This window comes from Schistocerca nitens, chromosome 1, assembly GCF_023898315.1.
Source record: "Schistocerca nitens isolate TAMUIC-IGC-003100 chromosome 1, iqSchNite1.1, whole genome shotgun sequence".
NCBI classification, from domain to species: Eukaryota; Metazoa; Arthropoda; class Insecta; order Orthoptera; family Acrididae; genus Schistocerca; species Schistocerca nitens.
In genome coordinates, this window is record NC_064614.1 from 765058334 (window position 1) to 765077299 (window position 18966).

General features: G+C 39.8%; 1 protein-coding gene across 1 annotated transcript in view; it reads right to left on the reverse strand.

The window, feature by feature from the left end:
• LOC126199518 (odorant receptor 43a-like) overlaps positions 1 to 18966 on the reverse strand; it is a 63223-nt gene that overhangs the window by 25028 nt on the left and 19229 nt on the right. Inside the window, exons 3-4 of the mRNA XM_049936476.1 lie at positions 15615 to 16099; positions 7566 to 7665 (exon numbers count right to left, since the gene is read on the reverse strand). Coding sequence (XP_049792433.1) covers positions 7566 to 7665; positions 15615 to 16099 — 585 coding nt within the window. The remainder of the gene's footprint in view (positions 1 to 7565; positions 7666 to 15614; positions 16100 to 18966) is intronic.

Consider the following 18966-nt stretch of genomic DNA (forward strand, 5'->3'; position numbering starts at 1 on the left):
CCGCTACCAGCTCCAAGACTGACAGCACACACGCATCCTTCTCACTCCTCTCCTACGTTTTGGACTTTAGTCCATGACGGATCACCCACAATGGCTCCTTCGAATGTTTGGTGGCTAGAACGCCGTCTCTCAAGTGCACCCTTTATATCCCATAAGGAAAATAACGAAATTTTATCTGCTTCGTCCTCGGATGCCCACATTCCTGCATTTGTGCCGCGCTGTAGCTTATACATTTTAACTGAATGTAAGAGATGCCATCATGTTTGTTGGTGGCCGGATGGGTTTCAATTGAACATGGCACGCTCGAATTTCTCGTGAGCCGTGTGAACGTACGTAGAATCAGTGTATCCATCGAAAAATGTCTGTAGCTTCGGGGTGCTGGCTAAGGGATTAGCAGAGTGAGATTTAAACTAAAGGGGCGTAAGTTACTTAGTTACTATAAGTGAAAGCTATCCACTCTTAGACAGAGGTCGGGATAAGAGTTTGAAGCATTCGTCTATCGTATACGTGCAATTTCGTGCCAGACTTATATCCTGGGTTTGGGTAGAACGAGGAACGAAGTGTTGCTCGAGGAAGCAGCGGCGAAGTTGTTTGTTTATTTATTTATTTATTGTTCCGTGGGACCAAATTAAGGAGAAGTCTCCATGGTCATGGAACGGTCAATACATGAAATTATAACACGATATTAGAAACAGATAAAATGAAATATAAAAAAAACATATTCAGGTGACAAATTGTAAGTTTAAATAAAGAAAATCAACAATGTAACACTGGAATTTGCTTAATTTTTTTAGCTCTTCCATGAGCTCCTCGACAGAATAGAAGGAGTGAGCCATGAGGAAACTCTTCAGTTTAGACTTAAAAGCGTTTGGGCTACTGCTAAGATTTTTGAGTTCTTGTGGTAGCTTATTGAAAATGGATGCAGCAGAAAACTGCACTCCTTTCTGCACAAGAGTCAAGGAAGTGCATTCCACATGCAGATTGGATTTCTGCCTAGTATTAACTGAGTGAAAGCTGCTAACTCTTGGGAATAGGCTAATATTGCTAACAACAAACGACATTAAAGAAAATATATACTGTGAGGACAATGTCAGAATTCCCAGACTATTGAATAGGGGTCGACAAGAGGTTCTCGAACTTAAACCACATATAGCTCGAACATCCCGTTTTTGAGCCAAAAATACCCTTTTTGAATCAGGAGAATTACCCCAAAAAATAATACCATACGACATAAGCGTATGAAAATATGCGAAAAATGGTTCAAATGGCTCTGAGCACTATGGGACTTAACATCTATGGTCATCAGTCGCCTAGAACTTAGAACTACTTAAACCTAACTAACCTAAGGACATCACACAGCACCCAGTCATCACGAGGCAGAGAAAATCCCTACCCTGCCGGGAATCGAACCCGGGAACCCGGGCGTGGGAAGCGAGAACGCTACCACACGGCTAGGAGCTGCGGACAAAATATGCGAAGTAGACTACTTTTCGTGTTGAAGTGTCACTTATTTCAGATACTGTTCTAATGGTAAATAAAGCAGCATTTAGTTTCTGAGCAAGATCCTAGACGTGGGCTTGCCACAACAGCTTACTATCTATCTGAACGCCTAGGAACTTGAACTGTTCCGTCTCGCTTATAATATGCCCATTCGGTCTGATCAAAATATCGGTTCTTGTTGAATTGTGAGTTAGAAACTGTAAAAAATGAGTCTTACTGTGATTTAGCATCAAATTATTTTCCACAAGCCACGAACTTATTTCATGAACTACATTATTTGATACTGTTTCAATATTACACACAAGATCCTTCACTACCAAACTGGTATCATCAGCAAACAGAAATAGTTTTGAATCACCTGTAATACTAGAAGGCATATCATTTATATAAATAAGAAACAGCAGTGGCCCCAGCACCGACCCTTGGGGAACGCCCCACTTAACAGTGCCCTATTGGGACTGAACATCACTAACACTCTCAATATTGCGGAGAATTACCTTCTGCTTTCTGTTCTTAAAGTAAGAGGGAACCAACTGTAAGCTACTCCCCTTACTCCATAATGGTCCAGCTTCTGCAGTAATATTTTGTGGTCAACACAGTCAAAAGCCTTCGTTAAATCAAAGAAAACACCTAGCGTTCGCAACCCTTTATTTAATCCGTCCAAAACCTCACAGAGAAAAGAGAATATAGCATTTTCAGTTGTTAAACCATTTCTAAAACCAAACTGAACATTTGACAGCAAATTATGTGAATTTAAATGCTCCAGTAACCTTGTATGTACAACCTTCTCGATAACTTTAGCAAACACCGATGGCATAGAAATAGGTCTAAAATTCTCAACATTATCAATGTCTCTCTTTTTATAAAGTGGCTTCACTACCGAGTACTTTAAGCGGTCAGGAAACCGACCACTCCTAAAGGAAAAGTTACAAATATGGCTAAGTACTGGGCTAACATACATAGAACAATACTTCAGTATTCTGCTAGATACCCCGTCATATCCATGAGAGTTCTTGGTCTTTAGTGGTTTAATTATTAACTCAATCTCCCTCTTGTCAGTATCATGGAGGAGCATTTCAGGTAACAGTCTCGGAACACTTTTTTCTAAGAGCGCTATATGATTCCCTGTTGGGACTAGGTTTCTTTTTAGTTCACCTGCTATATTCAGAAAATGATTATTAAATACTGTACATATATGCGACTTATCAGTAACATGGACATTCCCACTGTGCACTGATTCTATATCCTCGACCTGTCTCTTTAGACCAGCCAGTTCCTTTACGACTGACCATATGGTTTTAATTTTATCCTGAGACTTAGCTATTCCATCTGCATACCAAATACTTTTTGCCTTCCTAATAACATTTTTAAGCACCTTACAATACTGTTTGTAATGGGCTGCTCCATTTAGATTTTGACTGTTTCTAACGTTTTGATATAATTGCCACTTTGTTCTACAAGATATTCTTATCCCTCTAGTCAGCCATCCAGGCTGCCTGTTTGTGCTAGTACCCTGTTTTGAACGTTCTAACGGAAAGCAACTTTCAAAGAGCACGAGAAAAGTCTTGAGAAAAGCATTATATTTATCGTCTACTGTATCAGCGCTATAAACATCTTGCCACTCTTGTTCCTTGATAAGGTTTACAAAGGTCTCTACAGCAACTGGATCAGCTTTCCTAAACAGCTGATGACTATATTTAACACGTGTCGTAGCACAAAAATCTATTAGAGTTAAAATTTGTGCATCATGATCTGAAAGGCCGTTCACCTTTTTGCTAACAGAATGCCCTTCTAGTAATGAGGAATGAACAAAAATGTTGTCTATGGTCCTTCTACTATTCCCTTGCACTCTCGTTGGAAAGAATACGGTTTGCATAAGACTAAAGGAATGAAGGAGTTCTACCAGCATCCTCTTCCTTGCACTATCACTTATACAATTAATATTGAAGTCACCACATACAACTAACTTTTTGTATTTCCTATTAAGTGAACCAAGAACCTCCTCTAGCTTTAGCAAAAATGTTGTGAAATCGGAGTCTGGGGATCTATAAATAACAACAGTTAGACGTTTAGCTCCATTAAATTTAACCACACCTGCACAACATTCAAAAACCTTTTCAGTGCAGTACTTTGAAACATCAGTTGACTCAAATGGGATACCGTTTTTCACATACATGACTACTCCCCCACACCACAAAGAGCTCCTCGAAAAGCTGCCAGCCAACCTGCATCCTGGTAAAGGAAGCCTCTGAATTATCTCCTTATTTAAGAAGTGTTCAGATATACCAATAATTTCAGAGTCAACATTTATAAGCAGTTCACTAACTTTATCTCTAATACCTTGTATATTTTGATGAAACATACTAATTCCCTCATTACTCGGATACCTAAGCTTTGTCAAAAGTGGTTCCTTTGTTAGAGAGACTTCCCTTAAGCAGGAATACCTATCAGCTGACTTCAATCTGAAAAAGGTGCAGCTCTAACACCCAGTACTGCAGGAATTTTCCCATGAGTGATCCCACCAACCCCCCCTTTGCCAACCTCCCCTTCCAATACCTGTTGAGGTGCAGGTCATGTCTATTGAAACCCGTCCTGCTGATAGACTCCACTGACGCCACTGAAATGTGACTCATGCTTTCTGTCATCAGCGCACCCCCAAGTCTCATGTTATTACACCTGACGGCTGTATTAAGATGAGGCCGATCGTGACGCTGAAGCAGTTTCACGAAATGCGCATTCGTGTTGCCACTCTGAGTGGCTATCTTTTCCAAGTCACCATCTATGTCATACTCCCCATCCCTACCAATACTATTACCAGCCCCACCCACAATCACTACCTGATCGTCATTAGTAAAATCCCTACATAACCCCCCTATGTTAACAGTCACCTGAGCCAATCCTGCATTAGGCTTCACAATGCTGGTGACCTGGTACTCACTCCCCAGCACTTCCTGCAAATGCTGGCCTACACCTCTGCCATGAGAACTACCTAACAGCAGAACCTTCTTGTTCCTCTTCGACTTTGCAGCTGTTCTAGCCACCGTAACTACTGTGGTCTGCTGCATACTTCCTACATCTATAGCTACTAGAGATTCCTATCCAATAGACTCTGACAGTTGGTCATATCTATTGTAAACACCAATAGTAAAACTATCTGAAAATCTTCTTCTCCTAGCAGATCTCTTGCCAACAGCCAACTCCCATTCCCCAACCCCCTTCTCCCTCCTGATCCTATCTAGCTCCTCCTGTGCGTTTTTCAACTGCACCTGAAGGGCACAGATCTTACGCTCCTGCTCCTGTATCAACTTACTCTTGCTACATAACCTGCAGTTCCAGGAGAGGATCTCACCAGAATGCCCACTGGCTTCCCCACTGCATTCTCCCCAGTGAAAATACTTTGAACAAGTCTCACACCGCAATCCACTACTTACGAACCTACGGCAAAGCCGAAACTTCTCACGCATGGTAAAATTTTACTTTATCTAAGTTCCGCTACTACAATAAGAAGATGTTAAAAACCTGACTACAATGATCACAAACTTACCTTACAAGGGAAGTAACTACTATTATTGACAGTATTAATAAACAACAAATGTGAATATAACAAAAGACTAACACAGAAAGAGAATCAAACGTCTAATGACACAGTAACGAAGCTGAAAAGAGTTCCCAAAAATTTCTTCTGAAATTATTTCACTAGAAAACACAAAAAACACCGGTTGAAGACTACTAAAGTTCCTAAATAAACCACTACACACAAACAATTAATTAGTACTTAGCTTTCGATGCGCCGCTACAGCTGCAACTGGTCAGCGCGGAATGTAAACACAGGTAAGAGGATACGTTGCTCGATAGGAAACACTCACAAATATCAGGTCACAACACAAGAAAGGCAGAGGTGAATGAAGAAACCACTAATAAGTCACTTATATAGTAAATATTATCGCAAAAACCGTTAAAATATGTTTTTGAAACCTAAAACCTAAAAATATATAAAAACTTAGAGAGCGATCTCACAGGCAGTCACTCGCTTATGACGTCACACCAAAGATCCTGCTGCTACAACGGCAGGTTATCAAGACTTAAGTGAGTTTGAACATGGTGCTATAGTCGGCGCACGAGCGATGTGACACAGCACCCCAAGGTATCGATGAAGTACTTGTTGACGTACTTATCAGAGGTATACAAAAATCGGAGGCGAAGTAAACGTTACATCGCTCTCGTCCTTGCACGAGGCAGTTTGTCTTGCACTATCATGGCAAAAGGTAGAACGTTTTGTTTCGTTACCTTCACACAATAATGACCCCCACAGTGTGTCCACCAGTGGGACAAACTGTAGATGATGCTAGTGGGCGGGTCACACAGCTGACAGGTGTCGGGCTCCTTGCAGCCCTCATTGTAGGGAGACTGGCCATCTAGGTGTTGAGCGTTTTCAGACGTGGCATGGAACGAAGCGAAGCCAGAAAAAGTTTGAAAGCTACAGAGGCAACGGAAGGCTGGGGCAGGGAAAAGACCCGGAGCTATGCTTCCCTGCAACGAACTAAGGGAAAAACTTCTATTCCCAAAGTTTCCGCTGGACTGCGTGTCTTTATTTTACACACAGCACACCTGAAATCGTATGTGGGGACGTCGGGTGAGGTCTATGGGTGCCAGTCAGTATCTAAGGGCTTAACACAACAACCTTTATGATTGAGCCACTCAGTTAGAATGAAGCTATAGATCGTCTTCAGATTCGTGCCAAATGAGTCATCAGTGAAACTGAAAATGCAGAGGGGAAAATTCGTCTATGTGTTTCTTTAAATAATTTTGGAAGAAGAGATGTTGGAATTCCATGCGTAACAGTGCTGGCCAGCTTACAAAAGACACCTCATGATGGATAGGAGGAGTGCCATTTCAGAGTAGATCAAACCAAAGGTCATTCCCAATGAGACGTGTACACAATCGGGCCACTCCTTATAAATGGACAGAGGGCAAAGGTGTCACATTGTCACACCCGGGTAACCACCCCTGATACATATCTGCTGCCTCACGTGCACGAGACACTTGACGGATTAGCAAACTGCAAGTTTTTCAGTCTTCTTAATATGAATTCAAGCTTTCATCAGATAGCCATTGTGCCTCAGAACAGGCATCAAACGTCTTTTTTGCCCTTTCTGGAATTTCTTAGAATGTCTTTAGGTTTCAGAAATGCACCCACTACATTCCAATGGTTTGGGAATCTGTCATTATAGGTGTAGAAAACGACGATGCATATATTATTTCTTGATTATATCATTGCCTTTCGTGGACAATAGAGGAACATTTCGAATAACTAAAAAGTGTACTTCTAGGGCTACAAGGGGCCAAACTTGAGACAGAAGTTGGAAAAATGTTTTTCTGTGGAATCTTAAGTGCTGTATATGAGCTACATAGTAAGTTATGATGGAAGAAGAAAAGGAAAGTTCTCTTTTTGGAATCTTATGTGCAATTTCTGTGCCACATTATAAGTTCTGTTAGAGTTAAACAAGACCAGCAACTTACAGAAGTAGTTGATAATTTCCCTCTACCTAAAGATGCGGAGGACCCACTGTCATTTCTACAGTATGCTGATTAGTATCACAGATTCGTCCAAGATTATGAGCTGTGACCAGATACTTAACCAAGTTAAAGAAAAATCGATTTGAATATATGAAAAGAAGTGATAATGAGCCTGAGTCTGCATGCTTATTGATCAGCTTATAAATGAAGTACACATAACACCCAGGTGCAAGATTTGGTTGCTCGATCTCTTGTTTGTGTTAAATGTAACTGTGCCTTTTAACTGCAGTATAAGCTGGCTGCGGGACAGATAACAGACATTGTCTTTTTATATGGATTGTGGTCGCTGTTAAGTGTGGGTATGGAAACAAACGAAGGATAAGGAGAAGTTGTGGGCGATGTCTATCTCATGTGCGAATTTCTGCCTACTGTGGAAAAAATTGTAGTTATTACCGAATATCTTACGAACAATGACACGAATTGAATGTAACATTGCTCGTAGTTGACTGACGTGTTCTAGAGGTAAAGAAATTGGAGAATTTACTTACCACAGCTGTAACGAACAGACAGGAACACAGTCCAGTCATATTGACGAAAAGAAGGATAAAGATTGATACATTCATCACTCTCTGCAAGAGGGAGACAGATCTGGAACAAAAGGTACAGTACTGACATTAAATTCTAGCAAAATCGTGGGAGACATTAGTATTCGTATTTATAGGATGCAGTCAGTTTAAAGACAATGAAACAAAGAAGTTCAGGTTTGCCTCACTGAATTAATGCACTGAACGGAAGTATATCATTTTTATATACAGATGATGAAGAAGCTGCGTAATATTTACGATTTTAAACAAATTTAATTTACTAACGTAATGGCATCGAACACTGTTTTCAAAAAAAATTAATGAATCCATACACTGAGTCACATTAGCGAGACCTGTGGCTTCTGTCGCTGGAGAAACATAAGTTCTTTTATTTTACTTGCAAAATCATGCAGTTATTGACCTAGTTTACAATGAGACACTGAAAACTGGTTTCAGAAATTAATAATGCTGATGACAGTATTTAGACCACATTATATACAGAAATGAGAGACAGAACATACAACAGCTGCTCAATTAAACTTAATGGGTATACTCTGACTGACAACTTCCAAGTACTTTGAAAAATCACTTTCCAAACTGAGCAGAAAAAACAGAGTCCAATAGTTTAGTCTAAAAAGGAAGAAAGTATTTTAAAGATCTCATTAAAAAGACAATCAACAAAAAGTAGTATGAACAATCTTTAATGAAATTAATAGAATTATAGAGGTTTCCATAAACCAAAAAATTAAATGCTTCCGATAGAGTTATAAACATAATGATGAAGTTTAGCTCTGACTTAATAACTATGAGTGACACACGAAATTTTTCTAGACAGTTAAAATATGTTATTGTTAAATCTTTTTCTAATAAAGGGGCTGGGATATTATCCTTTTACTGTAATCTTTATTCAAAGTATTCGAGAAAGGAATGTATTCAAGCCTAGTATTGCACATAAGGAGAAACACTTTACTTACATCACAACTTTGATTTGTAGAAGCTTTGGTCAACTGATAACGCAACTTTCACATTTACTAAGCTAATATTACATACTATTAATAACAATACATCATCAGCTAATAATTTGTTTAATCTGCACACAGCAATTAAATAAGTATGTCCATCTTCTCTTTCAGAAATGTATAATATTTACGGGATTAGTGGAGTTACAAACGACTGATATGAATTATACACACCAAAACTGATGCAATAAGTGGCGTTAAAGAATTCAGAGAATACTGAAAGAAGAAAAATATATTGTGATTGTGAATAAATCACAAATGAAGTCACACACACGCACACACACACACACACACACACATAAACACATAACATGCACAGTTTCAAATGTCTACAGATTATACAAGTGTTACAACATTAATTACGTTAGAGAAGCAGCAGCAGAAGAAACTGTTAATAACGGTTAACAAAGAATTGTTAATGAACGTTTTGCAGGTTGCTTGCAACACTTAATGCAGGACATATAGTAGAACTAGTGAATATTATAGAATGGGTGACTGGAATTCGAGAGTAGGAAAGGAAGAGAAGGGGACGTAGTAGGTGAATATGGATTGAGGGTAAGAAATGATAGAGGAAGCCGCCTGGTAGAATTTTGCACAGAGCATAACTTAATCATAAAAGGAAGTTGTATACATGGAAGGATGCTGGAGATACTAGAAGGTAACAGATAGATTATATTATGGTAAGGCAGAGATTTAGGAACCAGGTTTTAAATTGTAAGATATTTCCAGGGGCAGATGAGGACTCTGACCACAATCTATTGGTTATGAACTGTAGATTAAAACTGAAGAAACTGCAAAAAGGTGGGAATTTAAGGAGATGGGACCTGGATAAACTGACTAAACCAGAGGTCGTACAAAGTTTCAGGGAGAGCATAAGGGAACAATTGACAGGAATGGGGGAAAGAAATACAGTAGAAGAAGTATGGGTAGCTCTGAGGGATGAAGTAATGAAGGCAGCAGAGGATCAAGTAGGTAAAAAGACGATGGCTAGTAGAAAACCTTGGGTAACAGAAGAAATATTGAATTTAATTGATGAAAGGAGAAAATATAAAAATGCAGTAAATGAAGCAGGCAAAATGGAATACAAACGTCTCAAAAATGAGATCGACAGGAAGTGCAAAATGGCTAAGCAGGGATGGCTAGAGGAAAAATGTAAGGATGTAGAGGCTTATCTCACTAGGGGTAAGATAGATACTGCCTACAGGAAAATTAAAGAGGCCTTTGGAGAAAAGAGAACCACTTGTATGAATATCAAGAGTTCAGATGGAAACACAGTTCTAAGCAAAGAGGGGAAAGCAGAAAAGTGGAAGGAGTATATAGAGGGTGTATATAAGGGCGATGTACTTGAGGACAATATTATGATGTAGATGAAGACGAAATGGGAGATACGATACTGCGTGAAGAGCTTGACAGAGCACTGAAAGACATGAGTCGAAACAAGGCCCCGGGAGTAGACAACATTCCAGTAGAACTACTGACGGCCTTGGGAGAGCCATTCCTGACAAAACTCTACCATTTGGTGAGCAAGATGTATGACACAGGCGAAATACCCTCAGCTTCAAGAAGAATATAATAATTCCAATCCCAAAGAAAGCAGGTGCTGACAGATGTGAAAATTACCGAACTATCAGTTTAATAAGCCACAGCTGCAAAATACTAAAGCGAATTATTTACAGACGAATGGAAAAAGCCGACCTCGGGGAAGATCAGTTTGGATTCCGTAGAAATGTTGAAACACGTGAGGCAATACTGCCTTACGACTTATTTAGAAGACAGATTAAGGAAAGGCAAACCTACGTTTCTAGCATTTGTAGACCTAGAGAAACCTTTTGAAAATATTGACTGGAATACTCTCTTTCAAATTCTGAAGGTGGCAGGGGTAAAATACAGGGAGCGAAAGGCAATTTACAATTTGTACAGAAACCAGATGGCAGTTATTAGAGGCGAGGGGCGTGAAAGGGAAGCTGTGGTTGGGAAGGGAGTAAGACAGGGTTGTAGCCTCTCCCCGATGTTATTCAATCTGTATATTGAGCAAGCAGTAAAGGAAGCAAAAGAAAAATACGGAGTAGGTATTAAAATCCATGGAGATGAAATAAAAAATTTGAGGTTCGCCGATGACATTGTAATTCTGTCAGAGACAGCAAAGGACTTGGAAGAGCCGTTGAACGGAATGGACAGTGTATTTAAAGGAGAAAATAAGATGAACATCAACAAAAGCAAAACGAGGATAATGGAATGTAGTCGAATTTAGTCGGGTGATGCTGAGGGAATTAGATTAGCAAATGAGACACTTACAGTAGTAAAGGAGTTTTGCTATTTAGGGAGCAAAATAACTGATGATGGTCGAAGTAGAGAGGATATAAAATGTAGACGGGCAAAGGCAAGGAAAGCGTTTCTGAAGAAGAGAAATTTGTTAACATATAGATTTAAGTGTCAGGAAGTCGTTTCTGAAAGTATTTGTATGGAGTGTAGCCATGTATGGAAGTGAAACATGGACGATAAATAGTTCGGACAAGAAGAGAATAGAAGCTCTCGAAATTTGGTGCTACAGAAGAATGCTGACGATTAGATGGGTAGATCACATAACTAATGAGGAGGTATTGAATAGAACTGGGGAGAAGAGGAGTTTGTGGCACAACTTGACAAGAAGAAGGGACCGGTTGGTAGGACATGTTCTGAGGCATCAAGGGATCACAAATTTAGCATTGGATAGCAGCGTGGAGGTTAAAAATCATAGAGGGAGACCAAGAGATGAATACACTAAGCAGATTCAGAAGGATGTAGGTTGCAGTAAGTACTGGGAGATGAAGGAGCTTGCACAGGATAGGGTAGCATGGAGAGCTGCATCAAACCAGTCTCAGGACTGAAGACCACAACAACAACAACATCTCTTGGTGCAATAGCAAGATTCAAAGCTAAGTGAATGAATATCTTAAATAATTTCGTATTTCTACTCAGTGATGCTTTATCGCACAACTTTCTGTGGTTATCACATAAAAAATTATCTATTGCACCAAAGCAAGTATTAAGAATAATACGCGATATTCACTCGCAGTCATCTTCTATGCACTTCACCAAGGAGTTTGACATTTTCACTGCTTCACAGTAGTCATTCTTATTTGCAGATTAATATATACAGTTATAACATTAAATGTAAAAAATGATCTCTGATACTCATTATTAAACCTGTCAGTGGTTGAGAAACACCGAATACGCTGAACAAAATTAAGTAATGAGTTTATTTTACTGCATGCCTTACATTTTTGTTCGTATGTGCCTGTTGAAGATCCTTACGTAATAATCGTTTGATTGCAAAAAAATTATTGTATATACTTTACATGTTTGGTTTCTTGTACGTACGGAAAAAATCACTATAGGAGTGTCACGGAAGTTTGAAATGTACTTGCGTGTGCCCCAGTGCAAAAACGGCTGAGAAACGTGGGTTAGCTAACATTTATAATATGTCAAAAAAGTTTTGAGATAATTGCTAGTGTTGGGTTGACACAATGAAATTTCTTTTTGTTATGTCACACCGTAAATTATGTGTCAACTTGAACTGTGGACAGATTTGTTTAAAAGCCTTTTGAAAGTAGTCATGATGAGTATATTACAATGAAATATCCAAACTGGAGAACTGCAAATGGAAATTCTTTCATGTCTGTTAAGCAATGTTTTATAAGCAGGCTGTCCCGTTTTTACATTTAATGAATGGATGATTAAATTATCTTCTCTTGAAAACTATCCTCCACTGATTTGTTGCCGTGGGAGGAAAGGTTCTCCACCAGAAAAGAATCAGCAGTCAAAGCAGGTGATGGTCATACATCAAAACAGGCGGTGTCGTTTGCATCTGCCAGAAATATGCGAAGAAGATTCCTCTTACTTATTACCTTGGCTACAGTAAAAACATAAATGGAAAAAATTGTCAAGCCTTCGGATACGACTGGATGAACAAAATATCTTCCTCATGTAACATGATAAAAATGAGCGAAATCACTAAGCTCAATATTTGGCTATTAGCAGTTGTCGAAACTGCATCCACCGACCTACCTTATATGCACCTAAAACATGATAACATACAAGAATATTCTGCTGTTACTAATAATTCGTGACTGTAGCTCAGTAGTATGAGGTTTTCGATACCCCACAATATTTATGAACTGTGGCATGCACCTGTAACAAGGAATGATGCATTTTAAATCGATATAATTCCGGAATAAATAGACTGATAAGACTATACAGTGTTACTAAACACAGTAAATAAATTACAAGCAATAGATACAAAATTCAAATTCACGACAAGGAATCGGAATATCACGTAACCATTCCATGACACTGAGCAAGGTAGCAGCTGTTTCATAATACGGAAAGGGGGACCAATCTGACAACACCGCGAATCGAAATATAATATTAGCGACCTACAAGTTTCTATTTTACCATACGCTACAACATTGCTGCCTCCCTAATGGTGAAGTACCCGTGTTCAAGCTATCCCAAAACAGGGTGACCACTTTATCTAAGCTTCACCACTACAAATAACTGACATGATTTCATCCAGTTCTTTCAACTCCGTAGAAGCTCCACACCAGCACAGTTCGACACCAATGCAAGGCAGTCTGTCCCACAAGTCGGGACACAAAACAAGACTCCTCATCATCGGAACACATAACAGAACAGAAACATGAATACGAGTAGAAACAGAGAATGCCCATTCAAAGAATGTGAGCTGTGTGACGTACAAACTGCAAAGGTTGCCCGTTGGTCGGAACGAACTGACTCCCCAAAAATTCATATACAGCAACCACGTGAAAAGATTGCTCAGAATGCTTATATCGCTTAACCAAAGCTGATCACAGCAGATACACGGAAAATACGGCAAAGATAATTGGCGCAATATATTAAAAGCAATACAAAATGAGAAGAAACAAATGTGCTGAATGAACAGGTAACTTTGGTGGAATGAACAGGCAACTTTCAGTGGCTGGGAATGTCCAATGAAGAAGTTACAGAAGTTCTTTGTTGGTATTTTGTAGACATTCGATGATAGTGCTAGTGAGATCTATTCACTGGAACAACGTTTCATGAAAGGAAGAGCAGTTTGATGTGAAACCCACAGAAAATATAGTATTCTTCTTCAGCCCAAACATTCAGTTTAGGATACACCTCTGTGTTGTAGTGGCTTTCTTGTGTTGTTGCTATGAGGTAATTTCTGCTCAGTCGTGATGTCGTTGATGAAAGGTACGTTACTTTCGAAGGAGAGACCGACTCCAGCCACAATCGGGCATCGAAATGGTTAGACGGTACAAGTTGACAATTTGTGCTGGACAGGACTCCAACTCGGATCTCCCAGTTAAAGCGAATGGTTGCATCTACAGCTTCGGCCATCCGGACATGACTTCCATCCGACACTACTTGGTGGCAGTAAGACCTGTACGCCTGCAAGAGGCGCGAACCGCGTGTGCGTCGGCACTGCAATTATCAAGACACTCGTGCCTATAGATGTAGTACTCGTATACGTATGTGTGTGTGGTGTCTGTTCTGTCCGGATCCACCAACAATACCATACACAGGGCCACTGAGTAGATTTAGGTCCAGGGTGTTGTAGTCGACTCCACTAAGAACTTCTGATCGAGAGAGGTGGTGCAACGGTTAACACAATATACTCGCTTTCAGGAGGACGGCGTTTCAAATACCATGTGGCCATCCAGATTTAGGTTTACCGTGATTTCGCAAATTGCTCCAGGAAAATGTCGGGATGGTTCCTTTGAAAAGGGCATGGACAAATTCCGTCCCCAGCCTTTCGATAACCCGAAGTTGTACTCCGTCTCTAAAGACCTCACTGTCGACGGGACGTTACACTCTAATCTTGTTCCTTTTCTTTTTAAGTTCTGAAACAGCGGGTAGCTGTGTTCCTAGGAGAGGGAGCAGTGTCAATGGCTGTGGTGTATGCGGTATGGTGTAGTAGTTATTATCGCTAGTAGGCATACTGGGGATGCAACTTCAAATCAGACAATCAGTAGTTATTTGTTATTTAATATTTATCATTACTAGAAGGTTCTTAACATGTCTAATGACTCTAATATTTGTATATTATGCAATATTCGATACTTGAATAAACAGCTGCACTTTCCACCTAGGAAGTCAGTTGTCTTCTGGCTGCAAATTGGAGTTCGTAACAAATTTGCTTTCAGTGCGAATGTACTGTATTTCACAGACGACCCCGCTTCCGGATGTGGACTTGTGCGTGTTTACAGTATATATACTGACATCAATTACTACTATTTTTTAAGTAAAGATGCTTACACAGCATAGTAGTAGTTGCTGGGAAGTAATGATCTAAGATTAGAGACACAATTTGCTTTAATTCAACTTGCATCACTGTGCAAATGATCCAAGATTTTGATGATTGTATGTTGGGCAAAAAGTGTGCCGCAAAGGAGAATCGTATTTTTGTTTGTCTACTTTCAGGTATTTGACCTGTTCCATTGAACAGAACGTCAAAAACAAACGCAAATCATCACCTACACTGTTAGTTTTAGTAATCAAAACAAGCTACAAAAATATTACGATACTATGGTTTCACGAAGACTTTGTACACAGTCAGAAGTGTTACAGTGTGTTTGGATTACATGTTTTTGTTATTTTCTCTGCATACTGTCTGTCATTGAACTGAGGTAGTCACTGGTCTCGGCAGTTTGCTAATGATGTCACACTCTTTCTCTCTGTAACTTCGTTCATTGGGATTTTGTTTGCTCCGTGTACCTTTGTGGGAAATGCTCTTCGCGACTGAGCTACGCCTTATGCCTCCATTCTCTTACAAAGCTTCAAAATATTCGTAATTCTTTCTACATGTCGCAGACGGTCTTGGAAAACTTCTCCAGTCCAATATACAGCTCTAATGTTTCAGGAAGTTACAACACGACTCTTTATTTGCCGAAGAGTGGGCACTACAATCTGAAATGTGTGTCCAGTTATCACAGAAGCCGTTCTTGCTTACCTGATGATTACCTGATGGTGCTGAATGTTCTTCACCAGCATCAGATTTATATTTTCGTCTGAGACATCTTCCTTCGACGAATCACCTATGTTATGAACAAATGCATTACTTTTAATGTCGAACTCTTCATACTTTTCTTTATTCCGACGTCTCTGCTCTTGATCTTCAGACCCTTCAAGCTTTAGGTGAACTTTCTGCATAGATGAGACGTTGACATTCAAAACTTCTAGTTCTGCTGCAACCATCAGCATCATGTGTATGAAGAAGATATTTATACAAGTCGAAGTTTGAGGTGCCACTATTATACATAGAAACTGAACTAGATAAAGTATTTCGTATGTTGGTGACAAATATATGTTCCCCGGGAACCAGAGAGGAACCGGAAACTGGCGATAGGATTCAACTGAATCCTCGTCGGAGGTCCGGAAAGCGCGTACCAGTAGTGGAGCAGAGACCCAACCGGCGAGCGCCTGTAATGAGGTCACCTGAAAAAAACAAAAAGGAAACATAATTGGTACGTTCACGACAGAACTGTGCCATACGCTATCATGAACGAAATAACATGAACGAAATACCATGAACAACCAGGAATACACATCTTATATCAGGAGCTTGTTTGGGAACTTATCAGTAATTTACTGCACTCTTGGTTGATCTTTCGCTTATGTAAAATCTGTAGGAAAACCGAAAGAGAGTCAAAGTGTTTGATATGTGGGGCTATAGGAGAATGTTCAAAATTTGGCGGACTGATAAGATAAGGAAGGGAGGTTCTCCGTAAAATCAGCAAATAAAGTAACATATGGAAATACTGACAAGAAGAAAGGACAGGATGATTACTGAGAAGAAGAAGAGACAGTGTGATAGGACATCTGTTAAGACATCAGGGAATATCTTCCATGGTAGTAGATGGAGGTGTAGGGGGTCAGAGTTATAGAGGAAGAGAAACACTGGAATATATTCAACAAGTAACTGAGGATATAGGGGGCAAGTGCTACTCTGAGACGAAGAAGATGGGACAGGAGAGGAACTGACGACAAAAAAAGGTATCATCTTTAAAACTGGTCTGTACATCAGTATGTCTGCTATAGCTATATTGTTGCATCTTTATTTTGGTGTTAGCAAACTTCGTAACAGGTGGTGCTTCTTTTGTGTCATAAGTCTTCTGTCTGGTTTGCTGCGGCCCGCCACAAATTCTTCTCCTGTGCCACCTCTTCATTTTGGAGTAGATCAACGTCATCCATTTTGCATCGCCGGTTCTCTGGAATATTGGGAGGTAAGCGCACCTTCTTCTTTAGGAGGCATGTCTTGCTATCTATTTCAACAACGCCCAACGCCTTTATGTGCGGTGAAAGTATCATCGTTCAGATTACGTGTAGTATAAATCTTGAGCCGTTTGCAGATGTTGATGAAATATGAGTTGGGAAGATTTCCGTCAAACGGTAGGGCAGAAGTGAATGATTAACTGGTTAATTTGCAGATAATGCGCGTAATTACAACTTAGCTGACAAATCAATATCGTCATTCTTAGTTAGTAGCAGCAGTCGGCGAACTACATTCTTGTATCAACAATTATTAGGCTACCGTGAACTGTTATAGTGTGATGTTTTACTATGGAAACTCAGAATAACAATGGAAACTTCATTGTGATAATCATTTTTTGAGTGCGGCTGGTCCCGGCAGAGATTCGAGTCCTCCCTCGGGCATGAGTGTGTGTGTTCGTCCTTAGGATAATTTAGGTTAAGTAGTGTGTAAGCTTAGGGACTGATGACCTTAGCAGTTACGTCCCATTAGATTTCACTCACATTTGAACATTTGAATCAAATTTTATTTAACTGCTAATAAGGACAATCACAGATGTGGCACAACATAGACACAAGAAGATAACGGCATAGAAACTTTGGGTACCAAAAGAAATACTTCAATTGATCGGCGAAAGAAGTGTTCAGGACAAGACAGGAAAATGTTCAAATGTCTGTGAAATCTTATGGGACTTAACTGCTAAGGTCATCAGTCCCTAAGCTTACATACTACTTAACGTAAATTATCCTAAGGACGAACACATATAAACATGCCCGAGGGAGGACTCGAACCTCTGCTGCGACCAGCCGCACAGTCCATGACTGCAGCACCTTAGACCTTTCGGCTAATCATGCGCGGAAAATAAATCCTTTAGGAATTAAACAGACAGGAAGTGCAGGGCAGTCAGGGTGAAATGCGTGTAGGAAAGATGTGAAGAAATCGAAAAGGAAATAACCGTCTGGATGACTGGCACCGTGTAGAAAAGACAAAACGATCAGTGAAATTAAAAGTAACGGTGGTAACAATAATAGTGCAATGTGAATTCCGCTGTTGAACGCAGAGGAGAGAGTAGGTAGATGGAAAGAGTGCACTGAGGGTCCCTATAAATGCAAGGACTCTTCTTTATGAAGCGACAAAAGAATAAATTGGATCCGATATGGAAGACGTATCAGTATTACAGACAAATTTAACAAAACCCTGGAACACATGAGGTCAAATGAGGCAGAGTGAATAGACAACGTTGCACCTGAAATTCTGAAACCATGGGGGGAAAAGGCAAGCATATACTGTTCAAGTTTGTGTGTAGTATCTATGGGTTGGCGACATACTATCACACTTTCTGAGAAATATCTTCCACATGTTTCCGAAGACAGCATTTGCAGAAAAATATGAACACTATCGTGAAATCAGCAAAACAGCTCATGCATCCAAGAGTAATATACAGCAGCATGGTAAAGAAAACAGGATGTGTTAGATAACAATCAGTTTGGCCTTAGGAAAGGTAAAGACAACACAGATGCAATTCTGACGTAGTGCTTGATAATAGAAGAAAGATTGCACGAAAAATCAACAAACTCTCATAGGATTTGCCGACATGGAAAACGCGTTCGATGGAGTGCATTAGTCCAAGACGTTCGAAATAAGTGAAAAAGCTGTAGTAAGATATAGGGAATGATTAGTAATATACAATAACATCGAGTCCAGCAATGCTTCACATTTCCTAAGTATGTCTGGAAATTGGACACACATCCTAATCTTCTTCTCCCTTCTTTGGATGTCCTCTACATCTCATTCTCCCCTATATATGGGGGAACAGTTTATCTGACTGTGAAAAGAAAACGGAGATTTTCGAAGCAAAGCTTTTCTTTCTCATAGTGTGTAAATATTTTAACACGGGTAATGTATCACGAAACAAATACCGTCCGCACTGGCGGAATGTTATTTGATACCACGTACTTATACGTTTGTGACTATTACAGCGCCATCTATCAGAAATCGAAAGAAGTGGTCCAACAAAAACATTCATATTTCTTTACGTGCTACACGAATACGT